A 27,143-nucleotide genomic window follows, 5' to 3' on the forward strand; every position below is an offset into this window, starting at 1 on the left:
ACTTAGCCAGATCACGTGCCACTAAATTATGACAAAAAGTGGGCGAATGTACGTACCCTTGGGGTAGGACCTGGAAAGTCCATTGCCTCCCTTCCCATGTAAATGCAAACTGATCTTGCGATTCTTTACTGATTGGAATACTGAAGAATGCATTCGCCAAATCCAAGACACAGTGATATGTTTTGATTTCCCTGCTTAGTGTGTCCATTAGGGAGGCAATATTGGGTACAGCTGCATGAACAGGTGGCGTGACCTTATTTAATTCCCTATAGTCTACTGTCATCCTCCATGTTCCATCTGGTTTTCGCACTGGCCATATTGGGGAGTTATATGGGCTATGTGCAGGCCTTATAATACCCACTCTTTCTAATTCCTGCACCGTCTTTGTTATTTCATCCTGCCCACCCGGGAGTCTGTACTGTTTCACATTAGTAATCCGGCGTGGCTTCGGCAAACAAATAGGCTCATGTTTTGCATGGCCTCTCAATATTGTCTGGATTGCCCGGATACTAATGCATCTCTGCCGCAACCGGAACTCTCCCACTGTTGTATGGAGAGCCAGACCCCACAGGATATCAATTCCTAATATATACTCTGGAATTGGGGCAATGGATACCTTGTACTCCCGTGGTGGAAGACGCCCGACCCCCAATTTTACCCAGGTTTGGGTGACCGGAATGGTTGTCCCCCAAAACCTCCAATCATCACTCTATTACCTTTAAATTTAGTTGGGTCTCCATATATTATAGATGTCTCTGCCCCGGTATCAACTAGGGCCATAACCTTCTGTATATTCTTTCGGGACCAGTATATCGTCAGTTCCACATAGGGCCTCCGGTCCCGTCTAGAGGCCCTAGGGGGACTGACATCCCTCGTCATGCCATGAACTGAGCCAGATTCAAGTCTTTTACCTCCAATACCTCCGGTGTCATAACCCGAGGCACCTGAGGTGGCTTCTTTTTCCTATTTGGAACTATAAAATCTTCTAAATTCCATGTTGTTGTTGGTCGCCGCTCTATAAATCTTATCCCTGGCCTTTTGGGTTTATTCTGAAATTTTTGTTCATCCTTCAGTTGCTTCCACAACTGAAGGAGAACCTGATTGGGCTGCCCATCAATTTTTGAAAACTGAACGCCTGCCCGGAGCAGATCATTAAACATTTGTTTCCGGGATACCCTAACAGGTCCTGCCCGAGAAGTTCGCGGGGCCGATCTTCTGGCTCGCACTATTGGAAAAGCCTCGGCATCCTCAATCACCCTGATATTGCGCTTAGCTCATAAACGCTCAGTTTCTCCGAGGTCTGCTACCAATTGGGCGGCTTGTTGGACTACTGCCTCTGCGGATACTACTGGATTAAGTATGGAAACCAAGGTTCCATACATATGAGAGGGTGCTTGCTGTAAAATTAGGTCCCTCATTCCCGCAGAAAATTTAACCATATCAGGGCTATCGAATGTGTCTTCGTAGATAGCCTCTCTCATACCTAATTCGCGTATATAATTTTGAAGGTCTTCCATAGAAGACCACATCCCTGTGTTTACTGGCATGTCAGTTTTATTTGTCCACACCATGCGGCAAGCAGCCATTATCCATTCTACAATTGAATGGTTTTCTTCAGGGAACTGAGTCCCAGCATACAGTCTCTGCCGAAGGGCATGATGTATTGTTATTGTGGCCAACTTAGATACTTCGGGGCCACTAACCAGTACACTATCTGCCCCTGAATCCCATAACCGTAATAACCAAGCCGGAACACTTTCCCTTGGCCTTTGCCTAAATCGTTGCACTAGGTCCATGAGTTCAGTAGGCGTATATGGACGGGCTGTTACATGTAAAACAGATTCGGCAGGGGGCCATTGATCAGGAGGCACTCCTGCTGGTCGATCTTGAATTTTCTTTGTTTTTTGAGTTATTACTGGACGGACTTCTAGTGAGTCCGTCTCAGATGGTTTTTCTAGATCAGATTTAGTGATCTTATTTTGATTCATTTCTTCAGGATCCTGATCGTCATTAAATGAAATGTATCTAATTTGAGGGTTGGAGGAAGAAAATGACGGTTTTTTTCCCGTCAATAGATTGATCTCACCCTCCAATTTTTCAATACGGGCCTTTAACAATTCATTTTCACGTGCAATGTTGTTTGATTTTATCTCTGCCAGATTTAAGGCATTTAATAATGGCCAGGCTGCCATAGATGCAGCCATTCGCTTTTCTTTCGTAATTAAGATATCTTTTTGTAGTCCTAGAAAGTAATCAGTTAGACAATAGGCGTCCATGTTATTTGGTACTCTTAAAGGGCCCATTGTTCAATAATTGTTGCTAATTGGTAGTATGGGGATGCCTCAAAACCTGGAATTTGTCCAGGAAGGCATGTCCCTAAGGGGGTGGTCTTCTCCCCCTTGTACCAATTAAAGATTTTCCATACAAAGGACATTTTTTTTTTCCCTTATATTTCTAGATGACAAGTCAGTGGCTCCTGGCTGGCTCGCCAAATGTATTGGCAGTAACTATACTGGTACTAACAAGGATAACAATTACAAGCAAAATGGTAGAAATACAGAAGATATAAGGAAAAGGGAACTCACCAGAGCTGAGGCAATCCTCCCTGGTGAGCAATCTCCAAGAGATGCTGCCTCAGTGAGGGTCAGCCCTTAAATGAGGTCTCAGAGGAGGTGGAGTTGAACTCCACCCCTCCAGGGAGCACAGCTACATAACTTTCACCTGTGCTCCCACAGCTGACCCCACACTTGCCTCAGCTGATCAATCAGTGGTTCACATTGTGATCTCCCATACAGAACTGAATGCCAACATCTGAACTATATCAATTGCCAGTGAAGAACTTCCTCCCTGCCAGACCAAAACAGTTTAGATAGCCCTAAACTTGTTTTCATTTCCACCAGTATCATGTTCCAAAATCTTCAAATATTAAAAAACACCCCTTTCCCCACTGTCCAGCAGCACACAAGCATACGCAGTCATTGAAAAGTCTGTTTCATACAAGGGGACAGGCATTAAATTGTCCAAACAAGCTGACAGCTGTAAGTTGCTTTGCCAGCAAAAGCCAGGTGAGGGTCAAGGTTAAATTCTGTTTGTGATTAAGTCATAGTGAGGAAATGTATTTTTCTCACCTACTTATTTCTGAAAACAGTTCTAATATCTCCTGAGTTTTCAGAGGCAGTAATAAAATGGCTTCCCCTATGGAATCATAGAATGGTTTGGGTATAGAAGGAAGCTTCAAAGATCATCCAGTCCAACCTCTTGCCGTGGTCAGGGACATCATTCACTAAATGAGGCTGCCCAGGGTCCCCATCCAGCCTGGCCTTGGACACTCCAATGATGACTCACCCACAACCTTCACTGGACAATCTGTTCCAGTGTATCACCACCCTCATCATAAAGAACTTTTCTCATGTCCAAACTGAGTCTACCCTCTTCACTTTTGAAACCATTGCCCCTTCTTATGTTGCTATAGACCCTGGTAAAAAGCCTTGTTCCACTTTCTTATCAGACTCTCCTAATAAATGAACGCCTGTCTTCCTCCATTTCTGGAAAGAAAAGCACCAGCTTGAAGCCTTTCTATTTTTAAGCATTTCTTTTGTACCTGCTATAGAGAAGAAAACAAAAGAAAATACGGGAAAACCTTTTTAGTTGAAGGTTTCTTTAATTTAATAGAAACCATCAATGCCGCCTTCTAGCATTGTGACCAAATGCTGTCTCTGAGACTATTTAGGAAGAAGCATTTGCAGGGGTGTGCTTGTGCCCTGAAGATATCTTTAATAACCTTTAATTTCCCCTGTAATTATTGACTTCTCATTTTGCTATCATTGCATCTACTTGAGATCCCCAGGGAAATTCCCAAATTATTTACAGCCCGTCTTAAGCTGAGGCTTCCCAAGTCCTCTGCGTTCATAGCTTCAGAAGGCAAACAGAAAAGCACATGAATGAAACAGAATTTAAGCACCGTCTACATCACTGAATGCTGGGGTTGAATGTGTCAAACCACTTAAATTTCCCCTCCTTCTTTGTTGGGGGGTTCAATACAGTCAAAACAATTTCTCTCACCTGTGACATGAATCTTGAAGGTGAGTTTCTGGCCAGCAGCCTCGCAGCTGTACTCCCCTGCATCTTTCTTCTCCACCTGGCTCACCACCAGCCGACGCTGTTTGCCCTCTGACTCCACCCTGAACTTCTTGCTCAAGGTGATCAGTTTCCCCTCCTTGTACCACTTCACCTCCGTCTTCTCCTGGGCCACCTCACAGCTCAGCGTGGCATTTTCTGTTGGTGCAGCCTTCACCTCCTTCTGCACCTTCTGCTTGTTGATAAAGGCATCCTCTGCTTCTGGAACTGGAAAACATTGGGTAAAATATACATTAGATATGAACAGCTTGTGACTAGAAGACATTAAAAGTTGCTTCTATGTTGTATTGGACCATTTCCTGGAGCAACACTGCTTCACAGTGTTTATCACACATTATAATGCATCCTCAGCACAGTCCCTATGGTCATCCCATCCCTCTGGGTAGTCTTTACTATCAGCTAGGACTCCTAATTTTCAGATTTCTTCTAATGAAGACAATGACAGATCTTCATCTGTCTGTCTTTTTGATACTGCTGCACTCTACACTGGATATCAGCCAAGTACAGCTCAGTTATGAAGACCTCAAAATCAGGAAACCATAGAAATTTAAGAGCAGAAAACCATCTTTTGACTCTACACTATGGTAATGATATAGCCCTTAATATGGTGAATATTTGGCCTACATTAGGTTTTGTAGCTCGGTTTTATGCATAAAGCATGGTTTTCTACTCTCAGCAACCTCTGATTCTTCAGAGAACTGGCTGAGGTAATCTCCTCTTAATACCTAACACATAAAGAAGAAAGTGTTTAAAGCCCAGCTTACCCTTTGTGTCAACAAATGGAGTTAGCATCAGAAAGATATCAAGTTAGGCATACACACTTCAGTTAAGGTGATTCAGTTAATCACTTTGCTAAGTGGGATCGATTGATACATTGAATCTTTTATTGATTACTTTAATGACTGTTTTATCTGATTCTCCTTTTACCAACAACTGGTTGCTGAGAGTGTTCATGCTAGTTCCTATTTGAGGCGTGGGAGAACAGATAAACCCTAAATAAATGGGCTTCCATTTCTATTCCATGGTTTGCCCTACAAAAGGCTGTAGAAGTGCAGAATATTTCTGACGCACTTACATCATGGACTTCTCTAGTGCTAGCCAGCTTCTAACAGCAGAGCAATTTTGAATAAGCTTCCTATGCTTGTTTGGGTCCCAGGAAAGATCCCAGGGTCCTGATGCTGATACCAAGACAGAGGCTCCAAGCATGAATGCAGGACTAGCAGGTGTGAGGGGGATTGACATTGCCTTTTATTTGCAGTGGAGACATGGAAGACCACTCATTCAGATCATTCATGCAAGCATATTCAGGCATACCCAGCTCAGGTGACCGGGAAGGCTCCTGCTCCCCAGCAGTCATGGCAAACCCTTCCAGGACCTGTCCCCTATCTCCTTCCTCCCCGCTGTCACTCTGTGAAGCCTTCTGCTGCCATCCCTTTCCCTTCCTTCATGACTTTCTCCTCTGCATGCTGTCTGAATTCTGAGTGGCAGCAGCTGCCCAGGATGGTAAGTTCAGCTCAAGTTGCTGTGCTGCTGACCGCTGCAGTACGTGCAATCCCAGGATTCACACCACAGCTCTACCACCAGCACTGCAGTCCACTGAAGGCGAGGGAGCAGGGCAGCAAGCCAATGCAAGAATGCAGTTGATACACTCTACATTTGATCTCCCTGCTTGTACTGACTGTAGAAGCATCATTCTCTCCGCCCATCTTCAACAGCCCCTGTTTTGACTGATGATTTTCAGGGGAGGTTCAAGTTGGATGTTAAGAAAAACTTCTTCTGAAGAGGAGTGGTGATGTGGTGGCACAGCATTGCAGGGAGGTGGTGTTGTCACCATCTCTGGGAGTGTTCAATAACCATGGAGATGTGGCACTGAGGGACGTGGGCAGTGTGCATGGTGGGATGGGGTGAGGCTGGATGTGGGGATCTTTGTGGTCTTTTCCAACTGCAATCACAGAATCACAGAATCACAGAATTTCCCAGGTTGGAAGGGACCTCAAGGATCATGTAGTTCCAACCCCCCTGCCTAGCAGGGCCACCAAACATACACATTTACTAGATCAGGTTGCCCAGGGCCCTGTCCAACCTGGTCTTGAACACCTCCAAGGAGGCGGCATCCACAACCTCACTGGGCAGCCTGTTCCAGGACCTAACCACCCTTCTAGTAAAGAACTTTCCCCTAACATCCAACCTAAATCTTCCCTCCTTCAACTTAAAACCATTTCCACTAGTCCTGCTATTATCAAAAAACAGGATCGGGGGGGGCTACCCACAGGGCTCCATGGGGAGGCTTCAGAGTGAAGCTCATGAGGAAAGCAGCACTAATGGAATCAAGGGAACAGGGGCAAACCTTCCACCCCAAACACAGTGTGATGTGCCATCAGCCCTGGGACAGCAGCTCCAACATGGCACTGCCCACCCTGCAAGGAGCCCTCTATGCTCTATACGGAGAGCAGACCGGCACTGCCGCCCATCCCACAGCAATGATTTGATGAAGATCAGAAGGGTTGCTTATTAGCAAGACAACAAACATGGCCTAGACCAAACAGGTGATGCAAAACTTCTCACAAATGCAATGGAGCTTTGGCCCACTTCAAATAAGGATTTCAGCGTGCACCACAAATACTGAGATAATGAGATGGCAGAATCAGCCCTTCTTACTCTAGTTTTCTATAGGTTTCCAAGGTGTGCAGCACTTGTTTCTTTTAAGCAAGAAGGTCTAATCTGCATCCCGTAATGCTCAACACTCAGCACCTAACATTCAACATGTCCTTAAAATGGGATTGTTCTGTGCTACCAGTGGAACCCTGGGGTAGAGGAACCCTGAAAATCTTTCTGAGTGCAATGGTAAGAGGACAAATTAAGACTCAGAAAGCCATTGCACTTTGGGAGAAGCTAGTAAGATGAGGATTTCTGTAGTGAAAGAGCCAACCACTCCAAGAGTACTCATAATCCCTCCTGACTTTCACACCACGTCATTTTGCAGTGAGGGCTGGACTTGCACATCATGTTACAGTGAGAAATACATAAGAAATACAGCAACAGTAGCTAGGCAAGCACTCTCTACGTATGGCAGAGGAGGAGGTATTACATTACCCTGTGCAGCCATGAGCTCATCCGGTCTGAAAGAGAACAGAAAACCTTTGGTTTCTGAGGCAAACAGCTAATAATAGCCCTCAGCTAGCAAAATTCAAGTGTAAAAGCACTACATTGCTGTGTTTTCTCCCTACACCTCTGCAATAAGACGTGGGCTGGCTTTGGCTGCTGAGGATTAACTTGGTAGATTCCAGCTGTTGCCATAGTCTTTCTGTCATCGTTCATATTTCATTTTCTCTGACAGATACCTCCCAAATCTACCCTTTCTGTAATCCACTATTTGCTGAAACTGCCAGTTTCCTGAGCCAAAAGCATGAGCTACACAACTCACGGAACAGATCCAAAGGCCCCAGAATCACATCCACGTGGTGTGGGAATAGTAAAAGCTGATGGTTTAGAGTCTACATCACAGGCAGCAGCAAAACTGTCTACTACAGGAGCAGAGATATATTGCACACCAGGGACTGAAGGAGCAGAATGCCCCAAGATGGAGAGAGCAAAGACTGCAACCTTTACAAGGGAACAGAACGCAAGCTATGCCCTGCAAGGACACCAGGTCTGTGTGAGCAGAAAGGCAGTAGACTCCCAGTACAGTTGCTCCTCCACATAGCTGACCAAATGCCAAACCTTGACCAGGATTAAGCTCCAATGTGTTCACTGCCATAAGAAAGAAGAGGAGAAAACAGATTCCCTGTCCTGATCAGCTCAGAATACAAGACAAGAACTGTAAAGTTAACAGAGAACAAGCTGACTTACGAGCAAAAACCAGCAGAGTGCAGCTACAAATAAAACAGAAGACAAACCCTCGTCATCAGCCAGCTCACTAATGGTCACTCAGAATGCAGCTGATGTGCTCAAGGCTATCTGGAGTCTAAGTTAAAATTTACCAGATCTTGTGCAAAATATACTGACACCAGAGCAATCTCTACTGCAGCTGGAGTGAGAGATCTGCCTCCATGCTAAACTCTGAGACTAATGAGAAACGTACAATTAGAAAGGTATCAATGGATTCATTACTGGTCATTACATTTACAGAACATGGAACGAATGGTCGTCAACATGGGATTCAACAAACTAAAGGCAAGTGCAATGCTTCTGAATAAAAGTTCTTAGGACATCAACAACCAAACCTCAGTGCAGCCACAGTAGAGATCTGTAACTACTACTGTTGAAATATCAACTGGTAGAGCAGTGTTGCACATTGTACAAATCACAGTTGGACATCCATGGACAGCTGATGATAAAAGTAGTCCTAGGGGAAGAGCTGGATGAAACACTGTTAAAAACAAATAATCATTTTAGCTGCACGTTTGTAAGCATTTCTTTTCATCCTCCCCAAAACAGTTTCATGGCAGAATCAAGAAGACACATTCACACAGACGTTTCCACAGCCAGACTATGGAATAATCAAAGAATATCAACCAAAATGTGTTTCCTACCAGTTACATGAATCTTGAAGGTGAGTTTCTGGCCAGCAGCCTCGCAGCTGTACTCCCCTGCATCTTTCTTCTCCACCTGGCTCACCACCAGCCGACGCTGTTTGCCCTCTGACTCAGCCTTGAACTTCTTGCTCGAGGTGATCAGTTTCCCCTCCTTGTACCACTTCACCTCTGTCTTCTCCTGGGCCACCTCGCAGCTCAGCGTGGCATTTTGAGTCAGTACAGCCTTCACCTCCTTTTGTACCTTGTCCTTGTTTGTAAACACGTCTTCTTTCTCTACAGGGACATCACAAGAGTCACACAGTTTTGCTGTAGTCTGCTGCAGACCTTACTCCAGTTCCCCGTTTCCACTATACTTGCCCTTCACAGGGAGCATCGTGATGCCTCATTAAGACAAGAAAACACTTTCCCCTCTATTTTGCCTTGGGAAATGATAGGCATACCATATCATATCATATCATATCATATCATATCATATCATATCATATCATATCATATCATATCACATCATATCACAAAGCTAAACATTTTGCAGTCTGATAGCAGATTTGGACATGAGATTTAGAACACCTGCATGCACTACTGAACCTCCTCCCTTATCTTTTTTTCTTCTGATGTCTCTCTACATTTCCAGTAAATCGGAAGGGAACGGCCCTCTAGAACAGGTTGCCCAAGGAGACTGTGGATGCTCCATCCCTGCAGGCATTCAAGGCCAGGCTGGATGTGGTTCTGGGCAGCCTGGGCTGCTGCTTGGCAACCCTGCACATAGGAAGAAGGGGGTTGGAACTGGATGAGCACTGTGGGCCTTTGCAACCCAGGCCATTTATGAGTCTGATTAGTGGCATTTTCCACCTAATTGTGTCATTAAAATTTTGTAACCAGATCTCTTCAAACACCTCCCCTTTTCTCACTCCTTGCATGCCTGGTGTGCTCTTGCACTGTAACCCTGCAGACACCAGCTGACTACAAGAGCTGCACAAGTTACCCTCCTTGCCTATTGTTTGTTGCAGTAATTCATTCCTGGATGGAAAAGCACATGTAGAAAAGTGTAGCTATAACACTAGATGACAAAGAAAGTCCTATAGCCAAAGTGTTTCGCACCAGAGAGGCTGTCAGTTGATCCTCCAAATGCAAGACACACCAAATGAAGCGTTCCTTTATCTCTGGGATTTCAAGCATTTTCTCACCTCTGACTTTCACTTGGAATGTTGCTTTGTCATCTTTTGTTTCACAGCTGTAGCTCCCTTGGTCTTTCAGGGTCACATTTTTGACCATGAGCTTGCGGTGCGTCCCCTGGGAGATGATGGTTGTCCTCTGGTCCTGCTTCACCTCTGTTTGATCTTTCTTCCATACGAGAGCTCCGCTTGCAGCTGACACCTCACACACCAGCTCCAGGTCTTCAGAAGGACTGACTGATATTTCTGGAGTCGTTTTGGGCTTGTTGACAGAATTAATGGCTTCATCTGAAGAAAAAAAGAGAAAGTGGTTTACAACCTGACTCAGGCTTATTCAGCACAGCAAGAGGATACAGTTAGAACTGATTGCAATGTCTCTCCTCATTACATTTGGGTGATCGATTTTCACCTCTGGAGGTACTCACATACAAACGTGTGCTTGATTCTCCTGTGTAAGGAAAGAGTAAGTTCTATGCAGACAGTTCTTATTTCTTCTAATCAATTCTGTATTCTGCACATGTTCTTCTGAAGCTAAAATGAAGGCAGCTAAGTAACGTGTTTGCAATACATGAACAAACCTATTCAACACCTTGTCTCTAAGCTAACAAGCAGCGTTTGATGAGCACATCAGTATTTCATGCCCTTCATTCCATCCAGACAGAACCTGCCTGAGGAGCAAGCTGATGGCTGTCAGCTACAGGCAGACCTAGCTTAGTCTTGCATTTCTTAGAGCAACAACTGTAGCTTTCAGTCACTGAATACACCAAGGCCAATTGCTATGCCAGGCACATTTATGACATCAGTGAACAAATAATTCATTAAAAATTGTAATAGACAGGAGCCATGTATTCTTTTAAAACTAGGTGACCAAAGAAGAACAGTCCCTCTAGAGTCAAACTGTGAAGAACTAATAGCACCAACCAATATCACATAGATAGATTACTTCCCTGCCCTAAACCATCTTGTGACCATTTGGTGCTCCTAATTAAGCCCTCTTGATGGCATTTTGTCTGAGCCATGTGACATTTTGTGATAGGAGTTACTGCCAGTGTTCCCTTAACCCTACACCAAAGTAGGAGGTATCCATTCTCAGGGAATCATGCAGGCTTCCTCTGTATTTGATGCTCAGAGACAGCCCCAGAACTTTTTAAATCTTAGCTTAGCTCTCATCCAATAATGTTCATCAAACAGTGCAACTTGTCCTTTGGGGATGCCTTTGTTCTGCATCAACCAGTTCCATCGGAGTCTTCTTGGCTTGTTTTAGATCAGTTTTTCAACAGATAAAGCCAGGGTCTTTGAATTACAAAGTGAAATTGCAGAATGCATGATTCTCAACCAAACAGAACGGGAGGTGGGATGCAGGGTGAATACCTGAGCCAATACCACCTGCAAGCAATCCTTCAATATCTTAGGAATCTCTAGCCATCCCAAATCCAGTGTTGTGCTTGATCTATCATCTCTGCTGAGTTTTTAGCTAAGCTGATGGTGAGCATCATGGTGGTGATGGGTGAGCAGTCGGACTAGAGGGTCTTAATCAACCTTAAGGATCCTGTGATCAGAGGAACGTGAATGTGCTGTTAGAGGTCACAAGCGCTGCACTGCAGCATGAGCATACACAGCGAAAGGCTTTCAGTAGAGCTTCAGTTCATAAATGAAAACTGGGTTATGGAAAATAGGCTCAAGATAGAAACCAGAAAACAGATCTTAACGCCAGGTTCTGTGAATGCAGCCAGCTGAATTTCACAGATCTTGAATTTCAATGACAATTTCTTGTGTTATTTTACCCTCCAGCTCCACCCTGAACAGGAACATGTCAGTGACAAGCATTACTCCTCCAGGCTTGACCTGACAGTGCTTTACTTGTACTATGAGCTAATGCCAGGAAGAGCGGGAAAAGAGTTTCATCCACGTGCCTTCTCCTTCCTTAGTAAAACCAGTGTGAAACTGCAGCCACGTCAGGCTGAAAGAGACGTCTCAGATGTCCTGCCTGGATGCAGGAGGTCACGTGTCAGAGGATGTCTGGCACGTCAAGTCTCATGGCAGTGCAGTGCATGACAAACTGCAACAACACTTTCCTGTGGGCTCCTTTGGGCACGAGGCCCAGCGGGTGACACACCTCTGGCTGCAGCTCTTCAGAGCCTCCCAGCAGCCACGTGATGCCCATGGGAGAGACACAGCTGACCCGCACAGCAGATGATTTACCAGCTAGCTCTGGTTTACAGCAAGAGAAGATACAAGTGGCGATGCTGAATGGTGAAATACTGCGAGTGTGTGGCATGGGTATAAGATTGGTGAGCCTGAGGATGTTCAAAGTCAGGCTGGACAGGGCTCAGAGCACCTGATGGAGCTGCGGTGCCCCTGTTCATTGCGGGGGGAGTCCAACTAGCTGACCCTTAAGGGTCTCTTCCCTATCTATGAGATACACGAAAGCTGATTCTGCAGTAACCAAGCTACCAACAGCAGCTGTTTGTCTTACAGTTTGCCAGCACAGATTTTAAAATAACAGCATTGATTACTCATTTGATAGTCACATTACAGTGCAAAGCACATGGAAACATCCATCAGCGAATTCAATTAATTCTGGGGGCAGACCTGTCAGTATGAAATATTATGCTAACATGACTGAGAGAAGAAAAGCAAAATTAAGACTAGCTGACAAGCCTTGGCAGGAAGTTCTGCTCTCCATCAATTTAGTCCCATTATTCAATTCTGTTGGGAGCTGTCTCCATGTCTCTCTGGAGTTTGTTCTTTGAGAAGAAGCAATTAAGTAAGCTCTCCAATGCCAAAGTGCATACACAACTCTAGGGCTTTGTTGTTTCTCCATGGATCAACAAGGGTGACAAGCCAGCAGAAGATGATAAAGAGCTTCATGCATACTCGGTGTGAAAAAAAAAAAGCCAATTTTTGCTGGGAAGAAGGTGCATTTGCATTTGTGTCATCTGCAGAGGGTACTGCAGAAATGGAAAGTCTTCCACTGGAGCAAACAAAGGGCTCTCATTTATTGCAATCAAGGCCCAGCGTGTGGATCTCAGAGATCAGACCTACGCCCTGCAGCAAAACAGAGACCTGCGTGGGAAAGTTCAGTTTCTCTCTACATCTGTGCAAGAAAAAGCCCACCATGGAATGACAGCTAAGGAAACATCCCTGTGACTCTTCACAGGTCTCTTCTACACTTGGGATCACTGCTACAAAAAGAGCTGTTTACATCATCTCTCGTGGCAACCCTGAGAGAAGAACAGGAAGACTGGGATGCTCTTTTTCCTATCTTTCCCTTGATTTCCTCTATATCTTAGGGACGAATCACAGGACAGAACACAGAAATCAAATGGCTCTACAAAGCAGATTGGCCAGTTCAAGTCAAAACAGCCACTGAAAACACCCCACATGCTGTCTGACAACAGCTGGACTGTCGGGGAGTCAGGTGAATGCAGTCTGCTGGCCCTGGGCAGGAAGAGGACAGCCCAGACTGTCACATACCTTTCACTGAAAGCTGATAGAGCATTTTATCCCCCTCACAGATGCACTGATAACTTCCAGCATCATCCATAGAGACGCTGTGAATTTTCAGGGTGTGTTTCTTCCCCACAATGTGCAGTTCATGTTTTTCACTGGCCTTGAGCTCTTTCCCATCCTTCATCCACTCCACAGTAGCACCTGTGTCTGAAAGCTCAGCCTGCAGTTTGGCTTCCTCACGCAGCCGAGCGGAGATCTTTTCTACATCTTTGCTCTTATTGGTAAATCTCACTGCAGCACCTGTCAGGAGCAAAGGCCTCGTTATTTCAATTTATATCAGGCTAACGTGGTCAATATTTACCGCAAGATCTCTGAAAAAGTATCACCTTCTGTTCCTGCTCTCATCATTGTGTCAGTGCTGAGCAATTCAAGATATTTCATTTGCTCTTCTTGCCGGATTTACTAAGTAAAAATCAACCAAACATCTCCTTCTACTGATTAATAATGCTCTAAACATGCTTCTGCAGAGGTTTCCACCCAATGACAAACAGCTCCTCCCATAATGAATCTTTATTTGTTCTATTTCTCATGCAAAGCTGATTGATAGAGATATTATTGGAATGATTGCTCCCCTACTTCTAAACTATTCCAGTGCAATCAGAAAGGCTGTCTGAACCTGGAGCTGAAAGTACTGCTCTATGGTGATGCAGTGGTAAACCTGCTGACTGAATGCACTGGCCAGTAGCTGTGAACTGCAGACATTCATCAGCTGGCATGAAGCAATCTGTTTCAGATACCAAGCAGCTGGGTAGATTGGCTTACCCTACACTCAGTGCTATCATGTTTAGGTCATTACCAGGACTCACGTCAGTCCATGGGATGCAATTTCAGGTATTTGGTACAGTCAGTGAATGCCTGCAGCCCCAGTTCTAATCATCAGATCACAGCAACTCTGCCTTGACTGTAAGAGGAAAGGAGAAGGATCAAAGCAAATACCTCTCACTCTCATCTTGCTGCTGAAACCAACATTTTTGGCAACAAATTTCACTTCTGCTCCATCATCGTTCTTGGTGACGTTCTTTATGATTAGGCTGTGAGTAGTTTGGGTTCTCTTGATGATGCAGGTCTCGCTTTCCTGTAAGACTTTACCATTGAGGCATCAAGTGCCGCAACACGTTGTTGTAAGGTCAATAGTAAACATGGCATCCCCTCCAGGTACAGCTTCACCAGTTGTTAGGGGGGATTTCACAACCAGGACTGGTCCTGAGGAAGAACAACATGGATGTCTTAATGCTCTTTAGATGCAAGTCTGGTATCTCATTTAGAGATGGAAGATTAAATCATAGGTACATTTCTACTTCTCCCTTTGCATGAGTGCTGGAAGAAGCACTTCTGTGCTTAAGATCTGTTATAGAAAGTTCTGCCTCTTGCACATGTGAGATATCAAAAGATAAGGATATTCATGTCTCTGTCACAGAAATATATCTTGTATCACTTTAGTGGTAGCTGGAGGTTGATATGAGATAGGAGAACTACGAATAAAGGAAAGCCTTTGGTGTGTTAATGCACTACTATCCTTAAAGTCAAAGGAAACATCTTTAGGGAACCAACACAGCTGCTCAGCACACACTGACCCATTTCCATTGGGGTTTTTGTGCTTACCAAGGTGCACGCTCCCTGGGAATTCCAGAGACGGGCTCTGTCCATGCACATTGACTGCAGACACTCGGAACTGATCATCAGCCTCTGCAGACAGATTGCTCACCGTGAACTCTGGGACGGGGACATGAGACTCGTGGCACCTCACCCAGGTGAAGCCAGTTAGTTTATTGGGTTCCACAATGTAGCCATTGATTGGAATGGGGCGGTGCATCTTCAGAGGGGACCATGCCAGCGTCACTGAGCTTTCTGTTTTATTTTTCTCCACGGGGTCAACTGGGGGCTGGGTGGGAGTTTTTCTGGGAGCTGAACAGAAAGAAATACAGAAATATTAGCATAAGGTCATGTAGGCTGGAAAAGACCTTCAAGATCAGCAGACTCAACTTTCAGCATGACCTACTGAGTCCCACCATTAACTACTGTGCTACCTGAGGACATACATGACAAGCTTATTCCTGCAGGTATTTGCATAGTGAATATATTCACCCTCTGGTTGCTTTGGAACATTTTAGAGGTTAAAATCCCATCAGACTTTTTCACTGTGTGCAGCCACTGATACAGGCAGGAGGCTGGGAATTACCTGATGGGCTCTAGTTACAGACTACTGACACAGTAAAGGATTGATTTCATTTCATTTTGGCCATCAGAAAGTTTGGTGGCTGGTTTAAGTCACCCATCTAGACTCCAATTATAAGCATATAGAGAACAGCGCATTCAGGAGAACTCATCTCATCCTAATAAACCTGAATGAAATCACAGAATCATAGGATCACAGGAGGGCTTGGGTTGGAATAAATCTTCAAGATCATTAAGTGCTAGATGCCAAAGGTCCCACTAACATAGCATGAAGCCGAAAGCTAGACGCTGGAATCAGATCTCCTGACCTTATCATCAGAAACTGAGATGTCATATTTTGCTCAGAGGTGCCTGCTTGTAGGAGGGACAGCTTCCGAGCTTTTTCTGCTCCAGGAACCAGCTCCAGCTTCAGAATTTAAACAGCAGTCAGAAATTAAACTGAGCTTTGTTACCTCCATCAAATAGAAGGAGTGGTTGGGTGGTACAGCTTTCCAAATCACTTAGAAACTGTCACAACAATCAGATGCCTACCTTTTCTTTCTGAACTTGTTAATACATAGAGCTTAATAGCATCAGAATGCCACAAGCACTTCAGATAACACGACAGCTGTAAACCCTTCTTTAAGGATTCCTTTGTTTAACCACTGAGTAACTGTAATTCAGTGGTGCTGGTGGGAGAAGGGAAGTCCTAATCTTCCCAGATGGTGAATAGAGTTGATGTTCACATGCAGACTGGTGCTGCAGCACAGCCAGAAACCACTCATTTGGGAAACACAGCACCAAGAAAATAACAGGAATAGCTTCATAAAATCATGCAGCTTCACCGAAATTTCATGGCAGGTCCATTATTCTTCCTATTTTCAGGAAGAAATATTTTCCCTTTTTCTTCTAGTATCATTTTCTTTTCCTTTCATGCAAGCAGCTTTGTAGCTTACAAATTGTTTTCTAATCACCTCCTGGTGTGGACAAATCACACAGGTTTGACTCCATGTTTTACATAGTTAGCATTTTATATTTGTTCCAGTATGGAACTGTACAGTCATAGAATGGCCTGGTTTGAAAAGGATCTCAAAGATCATCCAGTTCCAACCCCCTGCTATGTGCATGGATCTATCTTTTTCATACGTATATTCCCATAGATGTACATATATATACCACACCTACACCCCCACAATCTGCTACAACTCCATAGAATTATCAAGGTTGGAAAAGACCTATAAGATCATCCAGACCAACCATCACCAATACTTCCCAGTTAAATCATATCCCTCAACACAACATCCAAACTTTTCTTGAACTTCCCAGGGTCGGTGACTCTCCATGAGAGAAAAGGGCACACAGATAAGGGATTCTGCATTTGCTATTAGCAGAGGTGGGATGAGACCGAGCACTGCCCCAGCTCCTGGGATAACGCAGAGGGCTGAGACCTTCCAGCTGCTTCCACCCAGGGTCACACAGCAAAGCCGACCCTGCAGGAGTCTGCATCATTCTTTGCATGGCATTGCTAAGAGGAAGATCCCCCCCCTACCCTTGGCTCTACACTCCAGCTGCTGTCTGCCATCTGTAAAGCCACCACAGCTCTCCTACTGGAGTTCCCATCTGCACAGTGACAGCTTGGTTTCTTCTTACTGTCAAAGCAGCCACAGCCTCAGTGCTTCTAAAATCTCCCCTTTTCAGCTGATTTCCTCTTTCTAGTGGCTGGGCAATTCCTCCCTCTCACAGTCATCCCTCTGCCCCACTCTGTGCCCACAGACCCACAGAGGGCACACAGAGCCAGCCCTGTCCCAGCTGCTGCTGCTTCACATCTGACAGTCTCAGGAGCTGAGATCCAGGCCGAGACAGCAATGCCCAGACATGGTTTGTAGGACGTTTGTGAGAGGAAATAGGGAGGTTTGTGATTAAACCTGCCCCCTAAGGAGGAAGGCAATGCTGCCTGCAGCCCCAGCAGGCATTACAAAACATCCCCATTTACAGGAGGGTTTTAAATAGCACAATTCAGGAACTACAACTGCACAAATTCCCGCATGCCCTGGAATAAGTTTGGGAATGGACAAGGTTCTACCACCTGTGCAATGCCATAGAAATAACAACCATCCACCTGTAAACCTCCATCCTCTCCCCTGCTGCACAAAGGGAAGCTCAACAGCAGTGCACAAATGTCCCAGCAATGTCTGAGCACTGCTCTGTGCATCCCAACCTGCTCATCCCATTCACTCCTGGCTGGGCAGCAGGATTGGGGTGGCACACTGCAATGGGCACAGAGGAACATGGAAGCCCCACACATGTGAGGAAGGGGCTGGCTGTGCTCCACACTCACGTTATCAGACGTGATTTGCCCTTCTGTGGGGAGCCTCTGCTCTTTCCCAGCTCATCCTCCAGCGTCTGGGACTCCAGGATCTCATTCAGGCTGTTGTTGGCTGCGGGGCAGCTCCATGAAGAGCCTCCCCTCCACCGACCGGCACACAACAGCCGCTCCCGCGCACTGCGGCTCAGCCAATCGGAGCCGGCGGAGCTGCCGCTGCCCGATGGGAGCCCCCCCCCCACATATTGACCCCCCAGACGAGGAAGAGGAGGAGGAGAGCGACGAGGAGCTGCCGCAGGAGCTGACGTTGGGGCGGGGGGGCAACGCGGGGGGGGGTCGGCAGTGGGGGGTGGGGGAGGGGGTGGGGCAGCATTACCCCCGGACCCCGTGGACCCCCCCCCCCCCCCCCCCCCAGCCAAAGTGCTGCTCTCCGACCCCCGCGGGCTCTTTGTGCAGCCGCTGCCCTCCAGTTATAGGACCCCCCCCCCCTTATTGCGCTTTGCTCACCCCCACCTCCGGAACCCCCCCCCCACTCACCACATCGCCCCCTCCCCCCCCGGGTGGGGTTATGGGGGATGGGGGTGGGGTCGACGATGTGACGTAAGCCGCGCCGGGGTCGTGTGACAAACCCCCCCCCCCATCAAGATGAATGGGGAGCTGTCGGGGGGGGGGGCTCAGCCGTAAGGATAAAGCGGGGGGGTTAATGACGGGGGGGGGCAGTGCTATAGGGAACGCAACTAATCTAAGCCCCCCCCCCCCCCACATTAACACCCCATTGTGTGTGGGGGTGGTGGGGGTGGGGCACACAATAACCCCCCCAAAGGCCAAACAGCCCCAACCCCCCCCCTCAAAGCCGCTGCCTTACGCTGTGCCCCCCCTGCATGAAGGGCCCCCCCCCATCGATTGAGCCCCCCCAATCCCATCTATAGTTGAGAGCTATGCTTTTTGTAACCCCCCCCTTTTAAGGGCCCCCCCCCAAAGTTGTGCACGATGTGCTGCCCCCCATGAGCCCCTGACCCCCCCCCCCTTAAAAGATGGGGTGGGGGGGGGTGGTCTCGGACCCCCCCTCCTTTAAACAATGGGGTGGGGGGGAGATTGTCACTGCCCCCCCCCCACCAAAATGGACACCCCCTTTTAAAGGATGGGGTGGGGATGGAGGGGGGGGGTGAAGGTGGTCTCGGCCCCCCCCCCCATTAAAACGGACCCCACACCCCTTTAAAGGATGGGTGGGGGTCAGTTACGGGCCCCCCCCGGCGCTGTGTGTGTATGTGTCCCCCTCCCCGTTTTGCCCCCCCCCCCCGTGTCGGAGTGTGCTGGGAAAGGATCTCTGTGTGGAGATTGCTTCTACTAGAGGTAGTTCTATAAGACTGTTATATAGAGCTGTGCAGGGGCTGTAAATCTGTCTGCAGAGGCTGATGATCAGTTCCGAGTGTCTGCAGTAAATGCGCATGGACAGAGCCCGTCTCTGGAATTCCCAGGGAGCGTGCACCTTGGTAAGCACAAAAACCCCATGAGCAGCTGTGTTAGTTCCCTAAAGATGTTTCCTTTGACTTTAAGGATAGTAGTGCATTAACACACCAAAGGCTTTCCTTTATTCCCAGTTCTCCTATCTCCTATCAACCTCCAGATACCACTAAAGTGATACAAGTTCTGTTTCTGTGACAGAGACATGAATATCCTTATCTTTTGATATCTCACATGTGCAAGAGGCAGAACTTTCTGTAGCAGATCTTAAGCATAGAAGTGCTTCTTCCAGCACTCATGCAAAGGGAGAAGTAGAAATGTACCTATGATTTAATCTTCCATCTCTAAATGAGATACCAGACTTGCATCTAAAGAGCATTAAGACATTCATGTTGTTCTTCCTCAGACCCAGTCCTGGCTGTGAAATCCCCCCTAACAACTGGTGAAGCTGTACCTGGAGGGGATGCCATGTTTACTATTGACCTTACAACAACGTGTTGCGGCACTTGATGCCTCAATGGTAAAGTCTTACAGGAAAGCGAGACCTGCATCATCAAGAGAACCCAAACTACTCACAGCCTAATGATAAAGAACGTCACCAAGAACGATGATGGAGCAGAAGTGAAATTTGTTGCCAAAAATGTTGATGTCAGCACCAAGATGAGAGTGAGAGGTATTTGCTTTGATCCTTCTCCTTTCCTCTTCCAGTCAAGGCATAGTTGCTGTGATCTGCTGATTAGAACTGGGGCTGCAGGCATTCACTGACTACCAAATACCTGAAATTGCATCCCATGGACTGACGTGAGTCCTGGTAATGACCTAAACATGATAGCACTGAGTGTAGGGTAAGCCAATCTACCCAGCTGCTTGGTATCTGAACCAGATTGCTTCATGCCAGCTGATGAATGTCTGCAGTTCACAGCTACTGGCCAGTGCATTCAGTCACCATGTTTACCACTGCATCACCATAGAGCAGTATTTTCACCTCCAGGTTCAGACAGCCTTTCTGATTGCACTGGAATAGTTTAGAAGTAGGGGAGCAATCATTCCAATAATATCTCTATCAATCAGCTTTGCATGACAAAATATTACAAATAAACATTCGTTATGGGAGGAGCTGTTTGTCATTGGGTGGAAACCTCTGCAGAAGCATGTTTAGAGCATTCTTAATCAGTAGAAGGAGATGTTTGGTTGATTTTTACTTAGTAAATCCGGCAAGAAGACCAAATGAAATATCTTGAATTGCTCAGCACTGACACAATGATGAGTGCAGGAACAGAAGGTGATACTTTTTCAGAGATGTTGCAGCAAACATTGACCACGTTAGCCTGATATCAATTGAAATAACGAGGCCTTTGCTCCTGACAGGTGCTGCAGTGAGATTTACCAAGAAGAGCAAAGATGTAGAAAAGATCTGCGCTCGGCTGCGTGAGGAAGCCAAACTGCAGGCTGAGCTTTCAGACACAGGTGCTACTGTGGAGTGGATGAAGGATGGGAAGGAGCTCAAGGCCAGTGGAAAATATGAGCTGCACATTGTGGGGAAGAAACACACCCTGAAAATTCACAGCGTCTCAATGGATGCTGCTGGAAGTTGTCAGTGCATCTGTGAGGGGGATAAAATGCTCTATCAGCTTTCAGTGAAAGGTATGTGACAGTCTGGGCTGTCCTCTTCCTGCCCAGGGCCAGCAGACTGCATTCACCTGACTCCCCGACAGTCCAGCTGTTGTCAGACAGCATCTGCGGTGTTTTCAGTGGCTGTTTTGACTTGAACTGGCCAATCTGCTTTGTAGAGCCATTTGATTTCTGTGTTCTGTCCTGTGATTCGTCCCTAAGATATAGAGGAAATCAAGGGAAAGATAGGAAAAAGAGCATCCCAGCCTTCCTGCTCTTCTGTCAGGGTGGCCACAAGAGATGATGTCAAGAGCTCTTTTTGTAGCAGTGATCCAAAATGTAGAAGAGACCTGTGAAGAGTCACAGGAACTAAATTGATGGAGAGCAGAGCTTCCTGCCAAGGCTTGTCAGCTAGTCTTAATTTTGCTTTTCTTCTCTCTCTTTGTCATGTTAGCATGATATTTCATACTGGCAGGTCTGTCCACAGAATTAACTGGCACAGGCTGCCCAGGTAGGTGGTGGGATCCCTGGAGGTGTTCAGGAGCTGTCGAGATGTGGCCCTGATGGATGTTATCAGGGGACATGGTGGGGTGGGTTGGGGTTGGAATCAAAGGAGGACCCCCATGTATTTCATCAGGAAGCACTACTGGTAATAAGAACTTTGGAGCAAATCCTGGTAGGGCCACGCTCAGCTGGTCCAGTCCGGAGGCTGTTTCTCCTTACTGGAGTATCTGCAGTGAAAACCAGCAGCTGCTTTTGTGTGATTGGGCTCACATCCAGCAGTGGTGAGGGGACTACAATGGTAAGAGACAGTTCCTGAAAAAATGAATGAAATTTGACTGTATGATAGGATGGAGTTAAATGTATTGACAGGATCTCAGTCATCCCAGTGTCCATCAGCTGGCTCTCGAGCTCCTAAATACAGGCATTCTGTAGAACGTTGTTGAATTTGTATTATACATGCGTGTTCTTGGAACTGCAGAACAAATGCATGCATAATCCAGACTTTGATTTTAGCAGCTCTGACTGCGCTGTCTCAACAGACCCAACTCAGTTGTGTGCGCTGTTTTGAAATGATATGTTAACAAGAAGTTGGAAAACAAGCTCAATTACCCTCAGTAAAATAGGACCGTGGACTTAGGCTTAAACTTTTGGCTAAGACAGTGGTGAGATTTTGAATCTTTGAAGTCAATTATTCCACTGTGTGTTAATAGGGGCCAGTTTTATCATCTAACTTTTGCACTCCAATTAATTTCCATAAAGGAATTCTGTTTTTCTTTTCAGTCCTAAGTGACATCTCCATCTTTTAGGCTCGATTTGTTTGCCAGGGGGTTACAGTGCAGTAATAGATACCCCCTCCATTGATTTCCTTCTAGTTTGCTTGTTCCAATTCTTTCCTCAGTTTTCCTATTTTAGACATTTTCTTGAAGCCTTGGGCTTCTTCCTTTGGCTCTGTCCCCTGTACAGTGTATGTCCTTCAACTTGTGGAGATAAGGTAATCTGGTACGTGGTTTATAAAAGCTGCCAATTTGCCAGCTTTTGAATTAGAATCTAGCAATTAGAACTAGGATTAAACGTGCACGTTTGATCTTATGATAAATGAATGCCTCATGGTCACCAATGTCTCTGCAGTTCTTTACCATCATATGTATTTTGAGTGTCCATATTTTGTTTCAGCACTGGCAGACTTCATAATCAAAGAGACAACTGGAGGAGTTATCAGGGCAGTTGCTGGAAAACAAGCTGAATTTGTTTCTGAGACCTCTGAAGCCAATGTCATGGTGAAGTGGTACAAAAATGGCAAAGAAATCACGACCAGTAAGAAATTCACAATGGAAGATAAAGGGAAACTGCATAAGCTTGTGGCTTCAGCTGTAACGAAAGAAGACGAGGGAACATCTGCAAAATTGGAGATGACACTCTGATTTTTGATTGGAAAGTCTCAGGTAAGTTTGTGAGGCAAACATGGGATCACAATCCATGTAAAGCACTTCAGACTTAATTCATTTTATTTGTCCAGCCCTGTGGGTTTCCAGTATTTAGGACAAAGATTGCATAGCTCTATTGAAGCAATTCTGATCTTACTGTTGTCCCTATGCAAATCCATAGGATGAGCAAATAATGTAACTGTGTTGTGATGAATTCAGGACAGCCTTAGCTCCAACTGACGCTGGAGTCACGACTTGAGCCCTCACATCTGGGCTTCATTCTTCCAGTTCATGAATTGCCTCAGCGCTTACATCATCTTTAAACCTCTGACTGAAATGGTCCTAAGTTCTTAACATTGGAAACCTGTCTCCTCTTTAGACAAATTAAACTCCATATTTGGAGAGTTCAGTGTCTCCTGCTGTACCCGAACGATGCTGTGATCTCTGAGGTGTCTCCCTGAGGTGCTGTAAGCACAGCCATTAGCTCATAGTACAAGTAAAGCACTGTCAGGTCAAGCCTGGAGGAGTAATGCTTGTCACTGACATGTTCCTGTTCAGGGTGGAGCTGGAGGGTAAAATAACACAAGAAATTGTCATTGAAATTCAATATCAGTGAAATTCAGCTGGCTGCATTCACAGAACCTGGCATTGAGATCTGTTTTCTGGTTTATATCTTGAGCCTATTTTCCATAACCCAGTCCTCATTTATGAACTGAAGCGCTACTGAAAGCCTTTCGCTGTGTATGCTCATGCTGCAGCGCAGCGCTTGTGACCTTTAACAGCACATTCACGTTCCTCTGATCACAGGATCCTTAAGGTTGATTAAGACCCTCTAGTCTGACTGCTCACCCATCACCACCATGATGCTCACCATCAGCTAGCTAAAAACTCAGCAGAGATGATAGATCAAGCACAACACTGGATTTGGGATGGCTAGAGATTCCTAAGATATTGAAGGATTGCTTGCAGGTGGTGTTGGCTCAGGTATTCATCCTGCATCCCACCTCCTGTTCTGTTTGGTTGAGAATCATGCATTCTGCAATTTCACTTTGTAATTCAAAGACTCTGGCTTTATATGTTGAAAAACTGATCTAAAACAAGCCAAGAAGACTCTGTTGGAACTGGTTGATGCAGAACAAAGGCATCCCCAAAGGACAAGTTGCACTGTTTGATGAACATTATTGGATGAGAGCTAAGCTAAGATTTAAAAAGTTCTGGGGCTGTCTCTGAGCATCAAATACAGAGGAAGCCTGCATGATTCCCTGAGAATGGATACCTCCTACTTTGGTGTTGGGTTAAGGGAACACTGGCAGTAACTCCTATCACAAAATGTCACATGGCTCAGACAAAAAAGCCATCAAGAGGGCTTAATAAGGAGCACCAAATGGTCACAAGATGGTCTTAGGGCAGGGAAGTAATCTATCTATGTGACATTGATTGGTGCTATTAGTTCTTCACAGCTTGACTCTAGAGGGACTGTTCTTCTTTGGTCACCTAGTTTTAAAACAATAGATGTCTCCTGTCTATTACAATTTTTAACGAATTATTTGTTCACTGATGCCATAAATGTGCCTGGCATAGCAATTGGCCTTGTTATATTCAGTGACTGAAAGCAACAGTTGTTGCTCTAAGAAATGCAATACTAAGCTAGGTCTGCCTGTAGCTGACAGCCATCAGCTTGCTCCTCAGGCAGGTTCTGTCTGGATGGAATGAAGGGCATGAAATACTGATGTGCTCATCAAACGCTGCTTGTTAGCTTAGAGACAAGGTGTTGAATAGGTTTGTTCATGTATTGCAAACACGTTACTTAGCTGCCTTCATTTTAGCTTCAGAAGAACATGTGCAGAATACAGAATTGATTAAAAGAAATAAGAACTGTCTGCATAGAACTTACTCTTTCCTTACACAGGAGAATCAAGCACACGTTTGTATGTGAGTACCTCCAGAGGTGAAACTCAATCACCCAAATGTAACGAGCAGAGACATTACAATCAGTTCTAACTGTATCTTCATGCTGTGCTGAATAAGCCTGAGTCAGGATGTAAACCACTTTCTCTTTTTTTCTTCAGATGAAGCCATTAATTCTGTCAACAAGCCCAAAACGACTCCAGAAATATCAGTCAGTCCTTCTGAAGACCTGGAGCTGGTGTGTGAGGTGTCAGCTGCAAGCGGAGCTGTCGTATGGAAGAAAGATCAAACAGAGGTGAAGCAGGACCAGAGGACAACCATCATCTCCCAGGGGACGCACCGCAAGCTCATGGTCAAATATGTGACCCTGAAAGACCAAGGGAGCTACAGCTGTGAAACAAAAGATGACAAAGCAACATTCCAAGTGAAAGTCAGAGGTGAGAAAATGCTTGAAATCCCAGAGATAAAGGAACGCTTCATTTGGTGTGTCTTGCATTTGGAGGATCAACTGACAGCCTCTCTGGTGCAAAACATTTTGGCTATAGGACTTTCTTTGTCATCTAGTGTCATAGCAACACTTTTCTACATGTGCTTTTCCATCCAGGAATGAATTACTGCAACAAACAATAGGCAAGGAGGGTAACTTGTGCAGCTCTTGTAGTCAGCTGGTGTCTGCAGGGTTACAGTGCAAGAGCACACCAGGTATGCAAGGAGTGAGAAAAGGGGAGGTGTTTGAAGAGATCTGGTTACAAAATTTGAGTGACACAATTAGGTGGAAAATGCCACTAATCAGACTCATAAATGGCCTGGGTTGCAAAGCCCCACAGTGCTCATCCAGTTCCAACCCCCTTCTTCCTATGTGCAGGGTTGCCAAGCAGCAGCCCAGGCTGCCCAGAACCACATCCAGCCTGGCCTTGAATGCCTGCAGGGATGGAGCATCCACAGTCTCCTTGGGCAACCTGTTCTAGAGGGCTGTTCCCTTCTGATTTACTGGAAATGTAGAGAGACATCAGAAGAAACAAAGAGAAGGGAGGAGGTTCAGCAGTGCATGCAGGTGTTCTAAATCTCATGTCCAAATCTGCTATCAGACTGAGAAATGTTTAGCTTTGTGATATGATGTGATATGATATGATATGAAATGATATGCTTATCATTTCCCAAGGCAAAATAGAGGGGAAAGTATTTTCCTGTCTTAATGAGGCATCACGATGCTCTCTGTGAAGGGCAAGTATAGTGAAAACGGGGAACTGGAGTTAGCTCTGCAGCAGACTACAGCAAAACGGTGTGACTGTTGTGATGTCCCTGCAGAGAAAGAAGACGTGTTTACAAACAAGGACAAGGTACAAAAGGAGGTGAAGGCTGTACTGACTCAAAATGCCACGCTGAGCTGCGAGGTGGCCCAGGAGAAGACAGAGGTGAAGTGGTACAAGGAGGGGAAACTGATCACCTGGAGCAAGAAGTTCAGGGTGGAGTCAGAGGGCAAACAGCGTCGGCTGGTGGTGAGCCAGGTGGAGAAGAAAGATGCAGGGGAGTACAGCTGCGAGGCTGCTGGCCAGAAACTCACCTTCAAGATTCATTTAACTGGTAGGAAACACATTTTGGTTGATATTCTTTGATTATTCCATAGTCTGGCTGTGGAAACGTCTGTGTGAATGTGTCCTCTTGATTCTGCCATGAAACTGTTTTGGGGAGGATGAAAAGAAATGCTTACAAACGTGCAGCTAAAATGATTATTTGTTTTTAACAGTGTTTCATCCAGCTCTTCCCCTAGGACTACTTTTATAATGAGCTGTCCATGGATGTCCAACTGTGATTTGTACAATGTGCAACACTGGTCTACCAGTTGATATTTCAGCAGTAGTAGTTACAGTTCTCTACTGTGGCTGCACTGAGAAGGTTTGGTTGTTGGTGTCCTAAGAACTTTTAGTCAGAGGCATTGCACTTGCCTTTGGCTTGTTGAATCCCATGTTGACGACCATTCGTTCCATGTTCTGTAAATGTAATGACCAGTCATGAATCCATTGATACCTTTCTAATTGTACGTTTCTCATTAGTCTGAGAGTTTAGCACGGAGGCAGATCTCTCACTCCAGCTGCAGTAGAGATTGCTCTGGTGTCAGTATATTTTGCACAAGATCTGGTAAATTTTAACTTAGACTCCAGATAGCCTTGAGCACATGAGCTGCATTCTGAGTGACCATTAGTGAGCTGGCTGATGACGAGGGTTTGTCTTCTGTTTTATTTGTAGCTGCACTCTGCTGGTTTTTGCTCGTAAGTCAGCTTGTTCTCTGTTAACTTTACAGTTCTTGTCTTGTATTCTGAGCTGATCAGGACAGGGAATCTGTTTTCTCCTCTTCTTTCCTATGGCAGTGAACACATTGGAGCTTAATCCTGGTCAA

The 27,143-nt window shown here is 45.7% G+C and overlaps 2 protein-coding genes across 2 annotated transcripts; one reads left to right on the forward strand and one right to left on the reverse strand.

Moving 5' to 3' along the window:
• Nucleotides 1-3,889: 3,889 nt before the first annotated feature.
• Nucleotides 3,890-4,485, reverse strand: LOC146755666 (myosin-binding protein C, slow-type-like). The gene has a single exon (XM_085525321.1). It carries the CDS (start codon nt 4,400-4,402, stop codon nt 4,004-4,006), a length of 399 nt encoding a protein of 132 aa, XP_085381447.1. The 5' UTR covers nt 4,403-4,485; the 3' UTR covers nt 3,890-4,003.
• A 1,930-nt stretch (nt 4,486-6,415) lies between these two features.
• On the forward strand, nt 6,416-25,210 carry LOC146755667 (myosin-binding protein C, cardiac-type-like). The gene is made up of 4 exons (XM_085525356.1): nt 6,416-6,431; nt 20,667-20,942; nt 22,587-22,855; nt 24,907-25,210. Exons 1-3 carry the CDS (start codon nt 6,416-6,418, stop codon nt 22,832-22,834), a joined length of 540 nt encoding a protein of 179 aa, XP_085381482.1. The 3' UTR covers nt 22,835-22,855; nt 24,907-25,210.
• The last annotated feature ends 1,933 nt before the right edge of the window (nt 25,211-27,143 follow it).

Source organism: Coturnix japonica, chromosome 31, assembly GCF_054131305.1.
Source record: "Coturnix japonica strain WE chromosome 31, WE-NBRP24, whole genome shotgun sequence".
NCBI lineage: Eukaryota > Metazoa > Chordata > Aves > Galliformes > Phasianidae > Coturnix > Coturnix japonica.